The sequence below is a fragment of the Pararge aegeria genome, chromosome 5 (assembly GCF_905163445.1).
Source record: "Pararge aegeria chromosome 5, ilParAegt1.1, whole genome shotgun sequence".
Taxonomy (NCBI): domain Eukaryota; kingdom Metazoa; phylum Arthropoda; class Insecta; order Lepidoptera; family Nymphalidae; genus Pararge; species Pararge aegeria.
The window spans coordinates 18511782-18536392 of record NC_053184.1 but is presented as its reverse complement, the minus strand read 5'-3'; the positions used below and the strand labels follow the sequence as shown (position 1 = coordinate 18536392).

The window sequence follows — 24611 nt, the reverse complement described above, 5'->3', positions numbered from 1 at the left end:
TATCAAGAAGCAGTAAAAGATTACTAGAAACATTTAGATGGTGATAACTATCACGCAAATTGACCAAAGAACTCGAAAATTACTTGCTTCATGCAAGCAAGTTTGGTATAATGTTAGGGCCATTAATTAAGATGTGAGTTGAAACAGTATTCCAGATACTATACCTACAAAAACAATACACACATCACCATCCAGCCCTAAGGTAATCGTAGCTTGTGTTATGGGTACTAAGATGACTGATATAATTAACACATCCTGTATATACCCGATAGTCAATATTTCACTACAGTATTAGTTTCTTTTGATTTCATACGAGTTTATCTTACACATTTTCAATATATGATACGAAGATATATTATTCGAGTTTCTTGACATTTTCATCTATATTATTTAAATTTGTTAGACAAATAATAATAAAAAAAATGTGTGCGTGTACTAGTGTACCCACGTAAGAAGTGAAACTTCTTTATGACCTTATTTTGGATAGAAAAGACGGCGCGTAACGGAAAAATGTGACGCGTAACCGAAAAATGTGACGGTAATTTTTTTCCAACGCCGATAAATAAGTTTCACTTCAATAATACAACTTTAATCGTATTTTATTCTTAAAAGCCTAAACGTTTATACTAAGTTTATAGTCTGTGTAGACTGATAAGTGAAGTATTATATTTGTATTTCTTTCTTAGTATAAATCATATATGTAGTTTATTATTTTGTATTTTGTACTTCACAATAAGTAATAGATAATTAAATAAATGTGCCATAGTGGACGCCTAGTTGATGTTGAAAAATTTCTTCATAATATCATATAGAAGAAAAGCATGGTTTATTGCAGGAAATAAATAAATAAAAAACAAAAATCCTCGTTTACGTCCACTGCTGCAATGCAAATTGTTGTATTGCAAATCTTTTTGATTTGCAATACAACTGGTGAAAACCGAGCGTAAAGTTATTTTAGCAAAAACTGTGGCAATTTATTTTTTTCATTTGTACTGTGACGTCATTAATCGTCCACAGAGAAACGTTATTGTAATTTTTTATTTTTTATTTATTTAATAGCAGATATGGGGCCCCTGACCCGCTGCAGTAGATGTTTCACATACCTACAAAAGGTTTTGCTGACCTATACTGAATTCACGTTAAAATATTGTAATATTTTAACGTCTGGTAAAACGTTATTAATGCATCATTATCATCAGCCGATTAAATTTCTCGCTGTTAGAAACCTTTGTTATCACAGACTTCTTAATTTTCACGTTTAAATATCACGGTCATAGCATTGAGCGAAGAAAATTCCAGTAAGTGTTATTGACAGTTGTCAATAAATATTACTGAATCGGGTCTTCCAGTCATTTCAAACTAGCAGGTCTTACCTTTATACCCATGCCTTTCTTTTATATCTTCAAAAGCCTTATGCTTCCACGTGTAGCCACGTAAGTACGTATAGTTATTTTACGTCTGAATTATAATGTAATTTACATACTTGTACTTGTACAGTATATTCCATAGAAATCTTAATAATAAGACTGTTAGTAAGATAACCGTGGCCCATTCTCTTTAAGTTGTCCCCAAAATAATATAGGGGACAAGTTTAGTGAAGGGACTATAGCTGCATTTTTTCGCTTATTTTTTGTAACTTACTTTAATGTTCTACAAACCTATTAATTTATTAAGTACTCAATATGGTAACATTACCAGCCATTGCCTCTACGGGCGAGGAATTATATTTCTCCACCATACTTATTATGGATACGTACGAACCGGCGAATAAAGCTATAAACGATAAGAAGGCTATGAAGATGTTCTTCCACAGGATCCAGTTCAGAGGACCAAGTCCTCTATCCCAATTGTGGACGGTGTCAACGATGGCCGGTGTTAGGAGGCCAAGACTTGAGAGGAAGATAGCGCCGCAAAGGTTGATGAAGAGCTCCAGATCAGGAAAGGCTGCGGCCAGAGCAACTGTAGGAGGATAAAAATTATGGGTCAACATCAATGCCAGCAATGCTACTAAATAGGGAGCTTGTATTGGTTGGACGCAAGCGTTACTTTGCGAAATTACATGATATATTATGAGAATTATTCTTCATTAAACTCCGTGAAAAGCAGGAAAATCTGTACGGTGTAATTTATATTTTCTTCAATCCTTAAACTCCACACCAAACAGATGTACGGCAATGTACTCTTTACGCAAGTTTTGCTCCGACACCAGAGCTTCCTCAGGAGATGTTGACTTTACAATGAATATAAATAAATACTACCATACAAAAAACATCACTTTAGAAATAGAAGAATAATAAAAAAAAGTTTTTTTTCTCAAGCAAGAGGTCTCGGGTCGGTAATCCAACTCGAATTTAATAAAAAATAACTATCTTGCAGACTCAGAAAGAAATAGGTATTTAGGATATAACAGATTTCTACTACAACGTAACGATTCAAAAGTGCTTGGATGGGCATTTTTGAATAATAGGACGGTAAAAGGTAGTAATAAAAATCTACGTCTGGAAGCCGAAGATTAATTTAAATAAGTTTATTAAAGTGCTGCGTTTGACGTAATTGAGTAATAGTAACTCTTTAATACGAGCTTTTAAATTTTAATATCGTTTCATTTAAGTTAGACTCATCAGCACATCGACCCATTACCGGCCCACTACAGGGAATGGGTCTCCTTCCACAATGAGAAGGAGTTAAGGCTGTAGTCCACCACGCTGGCCCAGTGCGGATTGGTGGACTCTCAGGCATGTAGGTTTCCTCACGATGTTTTTCTTCACCGTTAAAGCAAGTGGTATTGTAATAACCTCAAACGCATATAACTATATGTAACAAGTTAAAAGTGCGTGCTGGGATTCGAACTCGGCTCCCCGGAAGTGATGTCGAGCTCCTACACACTGGGCTATCACCGCTTCGACAATCATTGGTCGGGTATATAATTATTATTTATTAATACATTCCTTATTCTAAAATTATATTAATGCTAATTTACGATACAAACTCAGCAGTTTTGTAATATTTCAATTCCTTGGCGCAATGGTGAACGCTACGGTGTCATTAGAGGGACGTCCGTTCGATCCCCGTCTGGGGCAATTTAGGATTTTTTTATGATATCTGAATTCACTCTAATCTTGTCTATTGGGAAGCTTGAGGTGCGTGCTGGGATTCGAACTCTACCCCCCAAAGTGAAGTGGAGCCAGTCGAAGCTACCCTACTACTACTACTGGGTTATCACCGCTTTGCTAAAAAGAAGTATTACTTTGAAAATTGTTCTGCCAGAGTGTTTAAACACCCACCTGATCCAACAACCGCGAGTGTTCTGATGCTGATTTGCGTGATGTTGTGGTATTTAACAGCGATTTTATGGTGTATCTGCCTCCAGATCATTTCCATGGGCACGTAGAACTGAAGACTGTACGTAAAGAGTATCGCAAGGGCCATTAAGATCTTGGCACTTTGCGCTAATCTGTACAACAAAAAAAAAAGAAATGTTAAATTCAGATTTATTCAGAAATTCTTTATTGATATCAATATCATTTTACAGAACCGTGTATGCATACATACGAAACAAATAGTAAAACACAAGATAACATTTACTTAAATAATTTTTTATAACTAAGACTGGAGATTTTTTTCATTGTATATCATATTCTGTCCGCTTAGTGCATACACTGTATGCTTGCTACTGGTTATCACCATCCCCTTACAATGAAAACATTTAACAATCGATAAAGGTTCCATTTTACTGTTTATGAATTTCAATGTTCCTACGCTACGACTGTGAAAGTATGGGTAGATTTTATAGCTATGGGTAAAGGGCAGAGAAAAATTGTTGTACCACCGTTAATTGTTGAGGGCTTGAAAGGTTTTTTATGTTCGTCAGGCGTCGATTGGTCGAATTGATGATTTTTTAATGACAAGGTTGCTTGGAAGCATCCGGCTCCGCTTTCAGCTCTCACAAGATAGAAAAATGAATGTTAAAATGTAAATTGTTGATGTTGGAAAAGAGCAACTTAACTTACTTAATTTTTATGTTTTGGTTTTCTTTACTAAGATCTCTGCATGCCGATAATCAAACTTGGTCCTCTCAAAAGAGATGCCGAAGTATTTAGCACTGGGCTATCACCGAGAGTAGTTACGTAATGCATACAACGATCCTAATAAACCAATTAAATACACCTGCATACATAACTTAACATAACATTTAAAAGTAAAAGTAGGTTAGTTACTTTATAAAGTGTAAATGCAGATCTTAAGATACCCACATAATAAATAACAGCTTATATTTTGTTTCAATAGAAGCACGCTTTTGTTACTTTAAGGTTGTTACATGACCGGATTCGATTTTTAAATGCAACGTTGCAATTTTATTCTTTTTGTATTATTATAATCATTGATGCATTCTAAGAGCTTGTTTTTACCTAAAATATTCATTGGTAAAAATAACATTAAAAAAGCAAGTAAGTATTAAGAAAATTTTATAAATAGTAGTGCATAACAAGAAACCTATAAAGAGTGTAAGCGGCGCGGCGCGCGCGTAGCGAATTCAATCAATCGTTTCGTGAAACCGAAAAAAATGTTCGAACAGGTTCCTAATTTGATCAGCGTTGTAGGTGTAGGTTTAAGTAGGTAGGTTGTAAATAATTCGGCTTTGATGGTCAAAAGAACGGACAAAATCGAGCCATAATTTTATCGATACCATTTTGTACCAAACCCTGTAGAAAAAGATAAATCTGATCTCAATCACGTATAAAATATTTTCAATTATGATAATGTATGTTTAAAATTCATGTTGTTGACAACGTATGATTCCACGTGGACTAAATATCTTTATTATAGGTACGAGTATGTTGAATGATGTGACCCTACTATACGTCATATATTATTAAACTAGTGCAATTTGCTACTCTATTATGTTTAACTGACTATTTTTTTTTCCTTTCTATTAGCAAATAAAATATAGTTTTATCATCAACGTAACGTATTTCGAACTTTTAATATAGAAGTTATAGCGAGTTAAAAAAATTTAAGGAACAAACCTAAACAAAACAGTTATTTTTATAGCTACACTTAATTAAAAAAGCTATTTTCTAAAACTCCACCCGAATATTTCTTACAAGAACATACAACTTAGAACTAATGTGATTTAAAAATTGAAACAAAAGTGGACGAAATTGCGGGCAACGTCGTATGTTATGTTATTTAAGTTTACAGCCCAAAAGTCCTTATTGTAGCAGCGTTACGGGGCTATATTCCTATGATATGTGCTCATTGGTATAAGAGACATTTACAGACCAAAAATAGTACAGCTTTTATGATTACTTACAGTTCGTCCTGCGGTAGATTCAAAGTCACGCTGCCCCGAACTGTGTCCCCATACTTAATGTATCCAAAGAAGCCCACAAGTCCGTACAGGGAGATCACAATGGTCATGGCAACGTTCAGTACGCCAGGGCATCCCAGGAACTGCTCCGGCTTGGCCATCTCGTTCTCAACCGGCATGACGACACCGATGCCTTCCATCGCGAATATTACTGTACTGAAAAAATAAATTTTATTGACAATCGACAAACAAACATTGATTTTGATTTAGAATCATGGGAGAGATAAAACAGTGATATATATAAAGTAGCCTAGTGGTTAGGACTACGGCTTCACTCTCGGGTGGACTGAGTTCGAATTACGCACCTATAGGCTATAACTTTTCGAAAGTGGGTGGTTTGTCACGAGCATTAATTTCTTACCTACTACTAGACGGTCCAAGTATATTTGGATGTGTATTTTATCTTTTGTTATCCAAAAAGATTTTTTTGTTTGTATTCTTAAGTGATTCTGCGTCCTTTAAATTAACTGTACGCAAAGATCAAGTTAATTGTTTGCTAAGTTAGAAGGTAAAGAAAGTACAAATAAACAAAGAAACAAACACGCTTTCACATGTATAATATTAGTTCGGATTTATCCGGTATACCATATACCATAATCGCAAGCGCAACTAGAGTAATACTTTTTATTGTTTAGTTTCTTAGTCTAGTATGACGTGACTAAATGGTACTTTCGAAAGAAAATGCTTGAGTTAAATTAAAATTCCCAAATCGCTATAGGTGTTTCTACATTTCAAGTTCCACATGTATAATATTAGTTCGGATTCATCCGGTAAACCATATACCATAATCGCAAGCGCAACTAGAGTTTTTAAACAGTTCCCTCGATTTTTTCAGGATTTCTTCAATATACCTTCAATCAATTAAAATAGGACCTCCGAGGTATGACAAACCAAACAAAAAATAATCATCAAAATCGCTGTATAGTTGGCAGGGTAATTGCGTAACAAATATACAAAAAAAAAACTTACAGTGGAATTGAGAATGTACTCCTTTTTTTAAGCCGGTTGAAATAATTCAAACAGAGAGATTAATTTAATTCTACAGGTTGCAGTGATGCTGTTATGAGTTTAACGGCATATTGTTTGAGTATAAAGTAGAATATGACACAAAGGTACTCCGAAATTAAACACCTGTGAGAAACTATTAAAAGCTTTGTTGTTTGGTTTTAACTCCTATACTAACTCCTTTACAATGGTACAATACTACTTTATTTATGCTGAAGGACTTAATAGTTTGGTACTGGATCCTTACTTATCATACCAGCCAAGATTAAGGAAATTTTTAGTACCACCATACTTAGTAGAATTGGTTTTGTTTGTCCAAAAAATATTATATCTAGGCGAAAATCCCCTCCATTTTATTTGCCCTTAGTCAGATCAAAATACGCTCTTAATAGTTATATTTATAGAGCTACTCAAAGCTATAATAATAATTTCTCGGATTTAGATTTATTTAATCTTACTCTTGCTCAGTTAAAAAAACATCTTTATTTTAAATTCTAACTTCTAATTGTTCTACGTAAAAGTACTACTTATGTTTTCACATATCCACTTTGATGGATATTGTTAATAAGGGTCTTCTCTTATTTACATTATCTGTCAATAATATAATATGTTTTTTTCTCTCAAGCCCATATTCTAAAGTTTCATAATTAAGTTATAAGTTTGCTGTCAATTTTAATGTATTCGTTTGATTTATTAGCGGCTACTTAATTTGTGCATGTGTTATTTTCTTTGTACTAATTTTAAGTATTAAGTATACTGTTTGGGCCTTAATAAATAAATAAAATAAAAAAAAATACGTCAGAAAGCAAGCAAGAAGCAAACCAATTTTACAATAAACTACCGGGTAACATCTTGGAGATGACTATTAAATAGTTCAAAATTTGTATAAAACGTAAGCTTAAAGAAAATTCCTTTTATAGTATTCGATAGAAGCAGGCGTTACTTTGCGGAAATCCATAATATATTACGAAAATTAAGTTTAATTTGCTATACTCCCCGAACAGCAGAAGAATCTGTATGGTGTAATTTATAATTACTTCAATCCGTATACTCCACACCAAACAGATCCTCGGCAATGTACCCTCTACGCACATTTCGCTCCGAAACCGGAGCCTGGAGCATCCTCAGGAGATGTTGACTTTACAATGAATAATTGTTAAATTGTGATTTAACAATATAGGGGGGGTGTATTATGGCTCTAATCAGATTGCTCTAATAATGACAATGTGAGATGGTGTTAACAAAAAAAACATGCGAGAAAGTTTGAGGTAAGCTTCTTAGACCAGAAGGCCATCGTGGTGCGTAGTCCACCTTAACGCCTTGTGGGAGCAGACCCGCGCCTTTTAGTAGGTAAAGGGTTGATATGATCATGATGATATTATTTTTAACTTTTTCTCTAATTTATACTGAAGCCTTAGTAATAATAAAAGTAGTACCTGATAAAGAGGGGCCACTGAGTCACGCTAGCAACCATCTCTCTTTCAGACGGGTTCGGCATGTCGTTGAAGATGTAGTACATGGTGATCGCGAAGCATATAACCAGGAAGACGTTTGCAACCGCTGAGAACGGTACCAGCCATTTGAGGTTCCGAATCTGACAGATGAGCACTAAAGGAACTAGTGTCAATGCACAATAGGCTTCTACTGATAGCTTGTAGTGGGGATAGTATTCATCTAGAACCTGTAAACAGTTTAAAAAATATATATGTAATTATAAAACCCTCGTCTTTCAATATCGCTTCCACTCTTTTATCGGCTTCGTACGCTCAGGTTGCCTTTAAAAGATCACTTTTAGTGATAAGGCCGCCTTTGCACCCTAGCACTAAGTACTATTACTGTTTTCCTTGTATTTTCCTTTTTTTGTTGTGTTGCAATAAAGTTTTTCTATTCTATTCTATTCTATCGCGTACAGTGTGGCAGTCTTCACATTATCTAACTAGATGGCGCCATAAACATCTTGCATCGCGTTTATGTTTACAAATATTGACGAAATACAACGTGTAACGGAATTACGAAATATTGTTGAAGGGTGCATAATTATATTTTATATGGAGTCACCCTGTAAAAATATGAAATTAAAAAAATCCTATAATAATTAAAAATTATATATTCTTAAATAGGGTTTAAGAACAAAATAACTAGATTAGCAGGTTTGACTACCACAATCCCTAACAGACTTGTCCCATCTGAGACTGCATCATAACTTACCACCAGGTGAGATTCTAGTCAAGGTCTCACATGTAGTGGAATAAAAAGAAAAAGCTTGTGTTAATGGTACTAAGGTGACTGTTAAATAATATTATGAATACACAGATACAATACATAATAATAAAATACAAACATAGTTATAATATACATATAAACACCCGACACTGAAAGACAATCATGATCACCGCACAAACATTTACCGAACCCAGCTGTGGGAATCGAACCAACAGCCTTGGACTCAGAAAGCAGGGTGCCCACTGCGCCAATTGGCTAAGGAATAATCGGTTTAAAAAATTGTTTTTTTTTAAACCGATTATTCCTTAGCCAAGTTCAGTAATAAATGTCTTTATTATTATTACTATTATTATAAAGTATTCGCACCAACCTCTTTAAAGTTTTCGGCAATGAACACGACGTATACGCACAGTGCAGCCAAATACGTACACGTTAACGTGTAATCTATGAATGTTCTGAAAAATAAAGTGATAGTCAAGTTAGGACATTTTTGAATAAAAGACAGAAATTTTCATTTTTTACACCGCGTTTAACGATATTTATAAACTAAATCTAGCTAAAACAGGTTTCCAAGACCACAGGTTCTCAGCTTGATGTCAGTTCATTAATACGTTTCTAGATTTATGTACATACACATACATGACATACTACATAAAAAAAACAAAACTTCGCGTCCGGTCCGTCGTAGAAAGTACAAAGGTGCACCGCGAGGCTCACCTTCTGTACTTCAAAAAGTACAAAATAATATTTTTTGTTAGTTTTCAACACTGAATAATTGTGTGGAGATCACCATGCTTAGCTTTGCTGATGTTGGAGTAATTTTATTTTTATTTGTTAAAAAATATTACTTATTTTAGTTTTATTAGTTTTAATAAGGATTTTTTGCGCCTATCTGCCTAAGTAAAAATTAGCAATCTATTTTAATAAGCAAGGTTACGGCGAGGGCGCCGTGACAAATGTCTTAACTGGTAAACACGTAAACGACGACGTAATATGAATGAGGTCAGTGCTTGTAAGTGAGACGCTGGCTTTATTAGGTTGGGAACCTCTATCGTATAACGTAACAACATTTTTACGAGAAAAATTATAAAGGAAAATGATTTTTTACCTAGCAAAGTTAGCCCACGGCCGTAATCTCTTAGGTCCGAATTCAAAAGCTGCTCCACAAGTTTCGGCAAATCCCATCGACGGCTTTTTCGCCTCAACGCACACTTGCTGCGACGTTTTTACCTGATAACAAAATCCTTACAACTTTAACCATTAAATTATGCTTTATTATTATAATTATATGTGGCCTGCGGCTTCGCTCGCATAAATTACCTGATGCAGTGTACTGCTTAGTTTACACTTATCTCAATAAATCAGATACCAATCATAAAGTTTTTCAATCGTTCTAGAAGTGCCAAATGTGCAAACCCAAGAATTCATTTAGCGTGATGCGCGGCTATGATACCGGCGGACAGACAGACAGAAGGACAAAAAATACGGTGCTGCGCTTGAGTATCGATTATAGAGTGTCGTCCAAAAATAAACTTTTAAATATCTTCAATGTAGAGAATTCGACCAGGTGATTTAAAAATAAATCTCGCAAAACCTCATTTGTACTACCGAATTTTATATTTTTTCTTCTAAATGGCATGAAGTGACTAACTGCGTGTTCGAGACACACTACTAAAGTAGAGAGGTTTTTGATGTTTTAATATTAGTCGCGTACACGGTTTCTCAATGCTCTGAATTCTGTGGGTTTTAATAAGAAAAGTAAGAATTCACCATTTTCCATCAGTTCTCCTTAACTGTTCCTTCCTGTTTAATGGACTATTTTCTATTAAACAACTGACGTTTGCCTACACAAGGCTATCGAATCGTCAAGAACAAGCGAGATTTGATACTCTCTGACCTTCTCCAACACGAGGCATACGCCCTAAGAATAACTAACTCCACTAAATTTCATCTTAAAATCAATTATAATTACATACCTTAGGAATACATACCCTAGATTATTCCGCTTTCATCTATCACAAGATAGAAAAATGAATTTTAAAATGTAAAATGTAAATTGTTGATATTGGAAAAGAGCAACTGCTGAGTTTCTTGCCGGCTTCTTCTCGGTAGAATCTGCATTCCGAGCCGGTGGTAGAGTCACTTCAAATAGACAGAATTGATGTTTCAAAAGTGCTTATATTAGGCCTACTTGAAATAAATTAATTTTGATATTCTTTTGGGTGTATAGGAAGGACATAAAGACAAACACGCTTTCGCATTCATAGTACTAGCTAGGATGACTCCGCGATTGCAAGCGTGCAAATCCTTTATGGGTATTGTTCATTTCCCTCAGACGGCTTCTTCTCAGTAGAATCTGCCTTTCGAACCGGTGGTAGAGTCACTACACACAGACAGACTTGACGTTTCAAAAGTGCTTCTGTTAGGCCTACTTGAAATAAATCTTTTTTTTTTTACATTCCCTAGGGCATACCTTAGGAAGTAAATTTGATGGATTAAACCTTAGTTAGAAACACTGTTAATAAATCAAATTAGCTCGCTAAAATTATTCGAATACCCGTTAAAAAGGTGGCGTGGCCTCAACTTGACAGAATGTGTACACATTTTGAATTCTGTCAAGTAAACACACTTTGTACTTTTTTTTTTAAAACCCTGTATAAGACTAGCTAGAGAGAGTCCCTAGAGACTAGGTACCCCTTTCCAACTAATCCTATTAAGTATCACAGTATTCTTAATAATGAAAAACTTGTGTTCAATAACATTTTCCTGAGATCAATACTTTTAAAGATAGAGACTGTACAGAGTTGTAATAAGAAATACGCAGTGACACCAAAACATGAGCTGGCGAAATGCGGTCACGGATTACTAAGGCAACAGAAAAAAGGTCATGGCCTAAAATCATATTAAAACAATAATTCACAGAAACTTTAATATGCACATCACGTCATACACGTGTACCTAAATGAGATTTCGAGGTATTTTAATTCGTTAAGGTTGGCTATAATTTTTTTTCAGCTCAGAGTCACTCAGCGGGCTATGGAGAGAGTTATGCTCAGAGTATCTCTACGTGATCAATTAAGAAATTTGGAGATTCGTAGAAGAACCAGAGTTACCGACGTAGCTCAACGAGTCGTGAAGCTGAAGTGGCAATGGGCGGGGCACATAGTTCGAAGAAAGAATGGACGTTGGGGCCCAAGGTGCTGGAATGGTGGCCCGCACTGGTAAGCTCAGCGTTGGTCGACCCCCAACGAGGTGGACAGACGACGACGAGCCGCTGGAAGCAAGCGGCACCAAACCATAGAATTTTGAACAAAAGACCTATGTGGTAAGTTGGTGTGGGATTGCCCTAATGTACCTACTCGTAGTTAGGAAACTAGTTATAGTGTAGTGTCTACACATTGTACCCGCTGCCTCCCAAGATAAGCTGACGTCTTCTGCAAAGAGGGCCGTGCCGTGGTGGTTTTTAGTTTGGGTATACCCCATTTAGAGGGGGCGGGGCTTTTTTACCTCGCCAAAAAAAGTACTCACACATTTGATATAACGTTTATTACTTACCAAAACATAAACACAATGCGTACAAATGAAGCCCACTATGATAGTACCGAAGGCGCCGATTGCCAATCCTGCATTTTTGAACGCAGCAGGCATAGCCAGGATACCAGAGCCAAGCGAGGACTTGAGTAAATGCACCAAGGAGCCGATAGTTCTGTGGAAGATAAAAAAACCGTCACTATCACCATCAGTATAAAAATATTAACGCATCTTTGTTTGAATACGCTAATCTCTAAAATCGTAGTCGGATTTGATTTTAGAGTATGGATAACGATGTCTTGTGTTTGAATCTGTTGTCGGGTCAATAAAACTATTAAGTATTGAGTTTTGTGTCTTGAAATGTGTGTCCTCCCCCATGCCCCAGAGAGCATGCCAAGCCACGGGTCCCACTTATTTTATTTTGTCAAAAGCATTCATTACATAGAAGTAACTTAGTATACATTTAATAAGAATCTTATAACATAGACTAAAAAAGCCTAAAGAGTACAGTTTATTTACAAAAGTAGACAATTTTAAGAGCATTGATTAGAACAGTAACGCAATAAGTGGTGGCAAAAATAATAGGTACATAATAATTAAAAACAGCAAGAAAGAAAAAGATTTAGTTAAAGATAAATTACACTTATCACGGACACGTGACTAACATGTGAAAATAATCAAAGGCTTCCAAACAAGTAAAAGGTTTCCAGTTTACGAATATGGTTATCGCCATCATCTCACTACCGTGTTATTTTCATGTAATGTACGCTTTAATTGTCACCTATGGGCCTACTTGAATCAAGATATTTTGGACTTTGACTTTGGCAACCAGTAGAGGAGCTTTAGTATAATCATCATTAAATATAAATAAATAATAAATAAATATACTATGACAATACACACATCACCCAAAGTAAGCGTAGCTTGTGTTATGGGTACTAAAATAGCTGATGAATATTTTTTTTTATGAATATAATACACATAAATACTTATAATATACAGACAAACACCCAGACACTGAAAAACATTCATGTTCATCACACAAACATTTTCCAGTCGTGGGAATCGAACCGACAACCTTGGACTCAGAAAGCTCGAGTGGTTCAGTGGGCAGAGACCCTGCTCTCTGCCCACTGCGCCAAACGACGGTAATTCCCCATTACCGGCGTTTCCAGGGCACGGGTCTCCCCTCAGAGTGAGAAATGTTTAGAATCTAAAATTAACGCAACAAACCGAGAAGCACAGCGCATGCACTGGCGTGCATTGAGGGTATGCACAGGGTATGCAGATAATATAAAATGAAGAAAATCTCCATTTGACGTGGGTGCTCTAACGAGCCTTCTCTCTCGACCGACCACAGAAGGTTTCAGGTCTGTTGTTGAGATATTTGTGCATACGCAGCAATAACAGATTGTATCTGTTACATTTCCCTTATATTAATATATTTGTTAGGTTTTTTGTTTACTAGTTACTTAAGGGATGATGGGAAGGATATCCGTGTTGGATAAAAGTCCCAAATAAATAAAGATTAAAAAAAAAAAAAATCTCAAGTACGATTAATAAATACTTAAAGGTAGGCTTTTTATAACTCATATAATGCCTATTCTTAAGTTTTTTATGACTCGTACTTAAGATTTTCTACAATGAACGCCACTGAGCGCATGATATGGCGGGCTCTACTAAGATGCAACTAAAAGAATAAAAATGTAATCACCATCGTTAACCCATTTCCGGACCACTACAAAGCACGGGTCTCCTCGCAGAATGAGAAAGGTTTAGGCCATACCACGCTGGCCAAATGCGGATTAGTAGACTTCACACGCCACTGCTTGAGAACGTTATAGAGAACTCTTAGGCATGCGGGTTTCCTCACGATATGTTTCCTTCAACGTTGAAGCAAGTGATATTTTAATTGTGTAAAACGCACGTTACTTAATAAAGTTATAGCAATATCTTTATTCTCTTTTTCTATTTTGGTCATATTATTTGAATATTATAACCATTTTACGGGCCTACTTAGCGACTTATAATATACTACCTACATTCTATACTATGTCAAGGGACACGGGTAAATAATGTACGAGGTCAGACACTAGCAGAAACTCAATCCGGTTTTGCATTATACCACCTCTTGGAGGGCAGAGTTCGAATCCCAGCACGCGTTTGAAGTTAAAGCAACGAAAATGAGGAAACCTTCATGCCTGAGAGTTCTCCATAATGTTTTCAAAGGTGTATGGAGTCCACCAATCCGTACTAGGCTACGTGGTGGACTACGACCTTCACCGCTTCTCATAGTATAGTGCCGTATAGCCTCTGTGATTGGAAGAAGCAGTAGCTGTAGTTGTACTACTGCGTACCCATAATACAAGCTACGCTTACTTTGGGGCTAGTTGGTGATGTGTGTATTGTCATAGTATATTTATTTATTTATTCACAAAACCATCTGCCTAAAATGGTGATCGTGGGGAAAGGCCTTTAGTGTTGTCTCTAATATCTCATAATTTATTTATAGTTGTATTTATTATTTGGCGTGAATAATGTTAATAGCGGTAGTATTTTAATATTTTTAAACCTACAAACAGAGACAGCGAGCGATGTGAAAACTGGGTATTCTTTTTATTGCGAACCCTATAAAGTGTGCCTACGACCTTAAATTTCTTTTAAGCGATTAATATCAGTAGGTACGATCACTTTTTCCTCAAAATGACTTCACAAGGATATATCTTAACAATATGATAGCATTGAACGGAATATCATTATAATTGGTTGTCAATAATTATCTGCTGTTTACATTGAATGAATTAAAGAATTAATATACCTTTATTTCCCACCACAAAAAGAACATAAAAGAAAAGTAAAACAAAACAACGTATACAATTTGGCGGCCTTATCGCTTCATAGCGATTTCTTCCAGGCAACCAACGGCGAAGAAAACAAATACAGAAAATAGTTTGCCGGTGCACATATACATATACCCATAAAATAAATATATTCACACATTGAGAAATGTTTGAATGTACCTCGTTGCCCGCAACTAAATTCGCATAAGTTTTAAGATGAATAATTCTCCTATACAAACTTTTAACGCCTATTCTACACATTCTTCTTCTTTAGGTTTTATGGCTTTTAGGTGTGCCAAATCAGGACGATTTATTTCGCCAGTGACACGTATACATAGAAGTAACTTTTACCCAGGTTTAGCTTATATTTTGATCCCCGGGCTTCGTACAATGCCATTAAGAGGGATATGCCGTGGTTTTTTTTTGTTTGGGTATACCGCCTCTAGAGGAGTCCATAACCCCAAAAGTAAGCTATAGCCCAAAAAGTAAGCGTAGCTTGTGTTATGGGTCCTAAGATGACTGATGAATAATATACATATAAAATACAGAAAAACATCCAGACACTGAAAAACATCCATGTTCATCACAGAAACATTTTCCAGATGTGGGAGTCGAACCTACGGCCTTGGACTCAGAAAGCAGGATCGCTGCCCACTGCGCCAATCGGCCGTCAAAATAGTATATAAAGTAGATGGTAGTAGTTTAACAGAGGATGCTGCTAGCCGCTCTCCGTAATAAGCCGTTTTTCGCCTCTTAAGCCGCACGCGGGAAGTGGAGGGGTGGTGGTAACAGTATTCAGATAAAAAGGAAATAATGTATTATGAAAATAAAGCTTAATTTGCTATACTCCGCGAAAAGCACGAGAATCTGTAGGGTGTAATTTATAATTTTTTTAATCCTTATACCAAAAAGAACTTGTAGTTTGGTAGACACGACCCTAATCGGTTTCTTCGCTACATCGCATTTGAACATTAAATCGCTTTGCGGTACGTTTTTGTCGGTGTGGTTGTAACTAGCCACGGCTAAACCCACCAGTCCAGACCAGAGAAAATTCAGAAATTTTAAATTCCCAAATTGCTCCGGGAATCGAACCCGGGCCCTCCTACTTAAATTCTCTGCGTTTTTTACTTATATTAATTTATCTACGGAATACCTTATAGATTTTCTGGCTCGCCATTAACCTGGTTTATCGCACCTTGAATATTCACAAGGTGTCTATGAAACAATGTGACAACAATAAATTGTTTTAATTGTCTATCATTTAAAATATAGCCTGCAACTTTCTTCAGTCATTTTTAGAATAATGCAGACTAATGAAGCGGTTATAGCGCAGTGGTTAGGAGCTTGACTTCACTTTCGGGGGACTTATTATTATACTAGCGGACCCTCGCGACTTCGTCTACGAATGAGTCAATCAAGAAGCTAGAATAGATCTGATGCTAAAATCTATATTTTATATGTATATACCCTCTATTATTTTAAGTCGTATATTGAGTTAGTAAGTTGTCCATACTCACAAATTTTCGCATTTATAATATTAGTAAGATAGTACGCGTGCATTCGATCGTTTTCCCATATGCCTTGCAACTTGCTGTTCTTTGTGAAGAGTTATGTCCTTTATCTCCGACAATTTTTATCAGATCTTCATTATAATTAGACAAAACATGTTCGGTAGCATACACTTTCAAAAAAAAAAAGAATTATTAAAATCGGTTCAAATTTAACAGAGCTATGAAGTAAAATTGATTAAAAATTTATCCCATTTCCCTAAGAGAACTTATTGTTTATCGGGATAAAAAGTTAGGATACTTATTATGTTAAACCAGAATATCAGCTACCACTATACCAAATTTTATTTAAATCCGTGATGCCCGGATAGACTGACATACATACAAAAATGAAATAATAATCTATTTTGGACTCAGTATCGATTATAAAGCATCCCCCGGTCAAAATTTTCGTAATATATTAAAAGTTCCAGTTACAGTTTTATTATAACTATATAGATTTAGCAAAATAATTATTTCATTTCATTTCATTTCAATAAGGCTTTCGATCAAGAGATAAGATCTTCAAGATTAAATTAAATTGCTAGGAATTTAATTACTCACGAATTTGGATGCTCCACTCTCCGATGCTCGAAGGGATTGTATGCCTTTTCGTTGATGACATCCTTTGAGCCCAGACTCAGCGTCGACTGAAAGCCGGGATTCGACGCCAAATTAGCTCTGAAAAGATTTCAAATCAATAATATTAAATCGCTTCCAACGGCAACCTAGCAAATAGAAAAATCTGCCAAGTGCGAGTCGTACTCGCATTAAGAATTTTGACGGCCATTTGGCGCAGTTTACTTTCTGAGTCCAAGGCCGAGGGTTCGATGCCCACTACTGGAAAATATTTGTGTGATAAGCATATATGTTTTTCAGTGTGGGTGTTTATGTATATTCTAAGTATAATAAATTTTGATAAAAATATTCATCAGTCATCTTAGTACCCATAACACAAGCTACGCTTACTTTGGGGCTAGATGGCGATGGGTGTATTGCCGAAGTATATTTATTATTATTAATTCTGCAGTTGTATAGCAATTACGCTGTAATAAACGTGTTATAACAATTTTTTTTTAAATTCCACTACAGATTAGCCCTAGACTGCAATCTAAACTAGGTAAATGATGATGCAGTTCAAGATGTTAGGGGGCTAACCTGTTGGAGAGTATGGTATTCATACCCCTAATCTGTTTCAAGCCGATATCGTACCGGAACACTTAATTGCTTAGCGGCACGTCTTTATCGGTAGGGTGGTAACTAGCCACGGCCAAAGCCTTCACAGACCAGACCAGAGAAAATTCAATAATTATAAATTTCCAAATTGGCCCTGCCGGGAATCGAACACGGAACCTCCTACTTAAATTCACAGCGCTCACCGTTGCGCCACAAAGATCGCTAAAAACACAGCAACAATAATACATGACTGCCAGTAATTTAAGTTAAATTTTACAAAGAGGTTTAGGCCCTTCCTATTTACTCTTCTGTAGATAATTTAAAAGTAACGTCAAACCGTAACATGCTTTATTACTGAATGAAAGCCTTCTTTCATTTAAGTAAATATGATGTTTGTAAACCAATCTAATAATCCTTGAAATAAAAGGTTTAATAATGGAGTTTGATATTACTTACGTAGAATTAAAGTTGTCCAGGATTATAGTCCCTTTTTTCTCGTCGTGTCCCATTTTGTTGACTGAATCTTTAACAAAGAAAAAACATATTACGCCTGAATTCTAAACTTTAGTATCTGATGCTGAAATTTTAATATGCATAATTTAAACGCTCTGAACTATCTAAGTTAATTGAATGCAATGTTTCTTACTAGTTATCATTATACTTTTTACTGTAAGAGGAGACCCATGCCCTGTACTGGGCTGGTAATAGGTTGATATGGTGATGAATGTTTGTCGACGGCGCACGGGTGGAACTAAAATATAAATATATATAAAACTTATATATGTTTATGATCTAATAAATATATAAAAATGTATGGTTGAACGCTCTATGCGTGCAATCTGTCACAAGTTAAAAATATGCTTTAAAAAAGCAAAGCCAACAGTTAGTAACTACAATTTATTTTCTAACGCAACGTAAGTAAAACTGCGTCGCACATGTAGTATGTATTGAAAATTAAATATATCATTAATTACTTAGTGTGTTTGTGTCAAATAGATATAAACTGCCTATGTATTTGTTTAGATATATTACGGAATTTCAAAAGCAATTCAAGACCTATTAAAGTGAGATAAGCATAATCGGTCAATCACATAACACAAATAGGTATTGTGACGTCACAATGATAACAAACCGCGATCTCGTATTTTTAAAATCTAAAACTAGTATTATAATAGTTACATAAAATATACTTACTTTATATACATACGCATAAAAATATGATATACTACACTTATAATGTATACAATATATGCTTATATGTCATAACTAGCCGTTTCCAGCCCGCTTCGCTGGGCGAATTGAAAAAGGAAATAAATTACATTTTATGTTTCATTTTTATTTATTTTTTTCATATTTTTATTATTCTCCTTTTTTTTTATTTTTGTATGAACATAAATAGGCCCCGCGGATAGAACTGTAAGCATCGATATTGTTTAGACTTACTCAAATTCCAAATTCCATCGATTTAGCCTGTATCTTTCATCCAGGTGATTTTTCTCACTAATATTCATTGTAACTTTCAATGTGCAATCATTATAACATTTCCGTGCCTTTCTTCCAAAAATTCATAATAATTGACATGAAGAAAAAAATTTGAAATGAGCATTGAAATTTTAAGTTAAAGTCATTGCAAGTCTCATATGTGAAGTTGAAATCTGTCTAGGTTCAAGTGCGACGAATTTTCTGTTAACTAAAATTTTCTCCGTGACATCAATTTTTTATAGAAAATTAATTGTGCATGTTTTTTATGAATTCTATTGGAATAAGTAACTAAATTTCTTTTCCACATCTCATGTGCTTGGAAAATGCATTCATTTTAATCTGTTACATTTCCGCGATCCCGCAATAAAAGAATTCGTCGGTTATGTAGTCTGCAAAAGTAAAATGAATGTAAAATTCTTAGTCCGTTGATTGGATAGCTACATGTAAAGTTAAGTTTTTGAAACCTCTCAATGACTTTTTCTCCGCTGCCAAAAAGACGATTGTTGTAAGGAAATACACGAATATCCCTACATACACGAAGATCCCCACCAAATCTGGAGTCTGTAGAAGTTACAGGTTAGAAATAAAAATTTTAGATTTTAACACCCACCCCCGCAATTCCTGTCGGATGTAGACTTTATTGAAATCCATTTTGAGATGTTCTTTATGTGAATAATAAAAGATTCCTACCATATTTAGAATTTTTAGAAGCTATATTTCGAAATTGAAATTTTTTATTGTTAACACCCACCCCCGCGAACCTTATTGGAGGTGATTCATTGTAAAATCCGCTCGAAGATCATTTTTATATTACATATAGAACACTCTCACTAAATTTGGATTCTATAGGAGCTATCGCTTGGAAATTGAAAATTTTCATTGTTAACGCCCCCGCAATCTTCAATTTTTAAAATTTGTTCATAAATCGTTTTTGTGATTTAAAAACGATATAGAAAATTCCTACAAAATTTGGAGCTTGTAGGAGCTTTAGCTGGAAAATTAAAAATATTAATTGTTAATACCCACCCCCGCAACCCCCTGTGGGGTGAGCTATCGTAAAATTCGTTCATAGCCTATTTCTACACCTCTTACAGAAGATTCCTACCAAATTTGAAGTCTATAGGAGCTATAGTTTAAAAACGGGAATTGTTCATTGTTAACGCCCCCGCAATCCCCTTTGGGGAATGAATTTCTTAAAATCTATTCATAGCTGACCTCTACATAGCAAAAGTAATATTCCTACCAAGTTTCACGTTTCTAAGTCTTATGGTTCCCGAGATTTCGTGGTGAGTGACTATATAGATGGGAATTCTTCGATTATCATCGAAATTTTTAACTTTTAATCGGGCTTTTTTAAAATTTTCTTACATACAAAACTTTCTCCTGACAATTCTGAAGATAAAAAAAAGCCCAATTGGTCCAGCCGTTCTCCACTACCGTGAGTAGATTCTTAGCTGAATGTAAAAAACCATAATCCGTTTAATACACTCTGTTGAAATCCATGAAAACAAAAGAATCAAGAGAAAATGCTTATCTTTTGTTTTTATTAGCGGGATAAATGTTCATAAAAGTAAAACAGCAATAAAAAAATGAAGGAATGTTGGAATTCAAAAAATAGATAGCCATAAACCATCTAGGAAAAATTTCGCATCGAATGGTGGTAGTTTCATGTCGATACGATCAGTGGTTTAGGCGTGATTGAGCCTCAAACGAAGACCATTTTCATTATATATATATAAGATATATCGTCTGATTCGAAAATTGAACTCGGTAACTTGTGATTCGTAGTCGGTCATAGTAATCGCAAGATGAACAAGGGTTTTTATTTCCAATACAAGTTTGCAATTGACTGTAATCTCACCTGATGGTCAGCGCTGACGCAGTCTAAACCCTATTCTGGGTATGGTAGATATTATATTAAAGTAATACTACTAAACGGTTTTCGGCTTTGTGGCACGTCTTTTTTGGTAGGGTGGTAGAACGCAGCCGAAGCCAGGCAAGAGATATTGTTTAATTTTTTTATAAAAGTTTACTTGCACCATCATCATATGAACCCCGTCTCGGTCCATTACAGGGCACGGATTTCCTCCCACAATGAAAGGTGGTAAGACCTTAATCCACCACGCTGGCCCAGTGCGGATTGATGGTCTCCACACACTTTTGAAACTTTATGGAGAACTCTCAGGCATGCAGATCTCCTCATTCAGTTTTCCATCTTCGTTGAAGCAAGTGATATTTTAATTGCTATAAAACGCACGTAACTTAGATAAGTTAAAGGTGCTGGAATTCAAAATCGGGCCCTCTAAATGAAGTTGAAATCCTACCAACTGGACCATCGCCGCTTCTCACTTGGATGTTGACAAAAAATAAGGCGTACAAGGAAAATAAATGATATGGAACCTTTAACAAGGTCGTGATGTTTTTCTGCACTGTCCTACATATCACCTACGAAATAAATTTACACCTACTTTTATTTAGATTTGATTTTAACATATTGTATTTGTCTTTAAGTCTTTCGCGTCACCATGTTTTAGTTTATTAAGTGTTGTCTACTGTTTTACCGATTTAATAAACGATTGTTAAGTTTTTCAAAAATCCCTTAGGAACCGTTAGTTTTCACGGGATAAAAATTCCCTCCCCCAGATGCTTTCTATCTCAGCGCCAAATTTCATCGAGATCGGTGTTCAAGCCTAAAACTAATTTTCGCATTTATAATATTAGTATGGATTATAAATTTAAAATTGAATAACAATAATAATAATGTTTTTTGTTTTTCTTTTATAACTTACACTGTTCAAAATTGAAAAATAAATAAATTATAGAAAATAAAAGGCTTAATCGATCACAAATTCAACTTTATATAATCCTACCCGCACTATTTTTTGTTCGAAAAATTTCATAAACGAATTGCTCCACGTTGCTCTTGAGATGGTGATAAAAAAATACCCGTCTACCCACATTTAAAGCTTTTCTATTTATCACCATCATCTACAATGTAAAGAAGCGATATATTAAAAGTTCTGATGTGACTTGTGCCATATCTAGAAGAAGCATATTGCAGAAGAAGTTGTCAAAATTACGTTGCTGGTGATAAATGGGATGCCCGTATTTGTATAACGTTTCCACAGCGGTCATGATTCGACAGTGACTTTTTACTGCACATACATTGAGCATCGGGTGGGGGAGAGGACACGCGGTGCTCTAGGCAATAAAAACACAACCTCCCTATCGCAGCCGTTAAGCCCTGTGACCTTACAATAGGAATCCTCTTGGGACCCTCCAATTTGAGTGAATTGACAGACCGAGCTGTTTGTCCACTTGATGCTCAATGGAAAACCATCACCTATAAACAGGGCAACTGTAAAATGCAAGGGACACGTCCTAGAGAGTGACGCACCGCGTCCATCTTCCCCGAACGAGTTCCGTCTCAAACAGCTTTACTACTCGGTACTAAACTAATCAAACGATTAAGTTATGTGCGATGTAATGTTAAGATGCAGAAGCAGGCCAGCCTCAAATAAGAGGAAGTCTGCTAATAGCTTCTGCAGCTGATCGTGTGATGGAAGTAGAGACAAAATTACTATAAATAATAATTTACAAGAAACGTACAGCTACCTGAGTTGAGAAAAAATGTATTGCTCTCCTTGGAGCAAATTATAGCAAGTGCCAGTCGCTTAATATGCCATACATTTTGTATGCCCGGCTCCCTGGGCGCTAATCATGCAAATGTATCATGTCTCTAACGCCCTTCGTTCACAAGGCAGCACTGTGACCTCGTACACAGTATCGCTTCGCCAGCATTAGATTTATTGAGCAAGTCCCCATTCCGGTGATAACTCTTTGTAAATGAGCGTATGCTATGTCCTAGCACACGCTCATTTATGTTTAGAGGACACGTTAGGATACCTACAACTAATGATAAACGAATGCAAGGAAATGTTCTTCTATTTATAAAGATTAAAATAAAAAAAACTTTATTTCAATCTGCAAATACAAATAAGCAATTTGATTTAATTAAATGAAATATGTTTTTCAGTTAAATTAACCATTTTAATAAAGCTACAGTTTAATAATATTAATTTAATTTTTATTGCTGTAGGTATTGTTCAAACCATCAATGAAAAAAAAAATGGTTTTGTCAATTTTACTTTCCCAATTAATTTGAATCGACATTTTCTCTTAATAAGTTATTTTTCCATTGGCTATTTTTTCATAGGATTTTTTTTCGCATTAACCAAAAAATCTTGCCTTCTTGTAATTTTTGTGTCTATGACAACAAGTGTGAAAAAATGATGTTGTGGCCCACGCAGGCACACGATTCTACTGTCTTCTTTTACTTCACACACCTTTGGAAACATTTTGGACAACTCTCAGGCGTGCAGGTTTCCTCACGGTGTTTTCCTTAACCCTTAGCAAATAATATTTTAATTGCTTAAATTAAAAACGCACATAACTCAAAAAAAATATCGAAATCAGTCCCAGACAGGTTGAATTTATTTCAATTTTATATTTTATTTTGTTTTTTATCTTAATTTTCAATTTATAAGTATAAACTGAAAATACAAGGAGGATTGCAATAGTGCATATTACAATAATGAAAATTGCAACAATTAAATAGTCTAGACCCAAAAAAAAATTAATTATTATTAAAAAATTAATAAAAATAAAAATGTGTAAATGTAAGAGCTCTAGCTACTGTGTGGACAGCACATAGTAAATTAGACTAAGCAAAACGTTATGAAACTGGATTGCAGAGGGTACATAATAAATGTACACCAACTGTATATCAAAGTAACACTTAACTATAAACATGAACGGGTAATATTGGAATAAGTCATAATATGTATGAGTATAAAATTTTGTTATATATGGTATATCTTTGAAAGATATCATCGAGGAAAAAAAAAAAAATACTGAACAGAATAATAACTTAAAAAAAATAAAATACAACTGTAAAAGAAGAAAAAAATAAATATATAATGGTTAAATATTATTAGCTTGTAGGTAAGCACTATAAAATAAGTAAGACTAATATGTAGGTAATTTGATGTCATGTAAAAGTAGTATATACGTATAATCAGCGTGCTAGATAAGAATGTACACCGAATGACAAATCTGCACCTCAATGTCTATGAAAATACACAAAACAGAGCAAATACAATAACTGAGTGAAATTGTAAGTACCGACCTAGAACAGTCTCCGACCGCCATGTCGGAGGAAAATAGGAAGGAACACAAAAAAAAAAAAAAGACAGGTTGAAGCTCTAACCACAACGCTTTCACCACATTTATAATATTAGTTAGAATTATTCAGTTGGTCCGGTTCTTTGGCACAAATTACCCTGTAGGCGCGAGCACGGCCATCTTGCTCTTTGAAAAAAAACCGGCTCAAGACATCATTTCCAAAATTCGCGACCGAAGTGCGTTGACACCGCA

The 24611-nt window shown here is 35.2% G+C and overlaps 1 protein-coding gene across 1 annotated transcript in view; it reads right to left on the bottom strand.

The window, feature by feature from the left end:
- Positions 1-759: 759 nt before the first annotated feature.
- LOC120624111 (proton-coupled amino acid transporter-like protein pathetic) overlaps positions 760-24611 on the bottom strand; it is a 53236-nt gene continuing 29384 nt past the window's right edge. Inside the window, exons 2-10 of the mRNA XM_039890464.1 lie at positions 18150-18216; positions 17082-17198; positions 12155-12305; positions 9708-9829; positions 8970-9054; positions 7813-8057; positions 5315-5527; positions 3285-3454; positions 760-1959 (exon numbers count right to left, since the gene is read on the bottom strand). Of these exons, the coding sequence (XP_039746398.1) occupies positions 1670-1959; positions 3285-3454; positions 5315-5527; positions 7813-8057; positions 8970-9054; positions 9708-9829; positions 12155-12305; positions 17082-17198; positions 18150-18202 (1446 nt within the window). The 5' untranslated portion in view covers positions 18203-18216 and the 3' untranslated portion in view covers positions 760-1669. The remainder of the gene's footprint in view (positions 1960-3284; positions 3455-5314; positions 5528-7812; positions 8058-8969; positions 9055-9707; positions 9830-12154; positions 12306-17081; positions 17199-18149; positions 18217-24611) is intronic.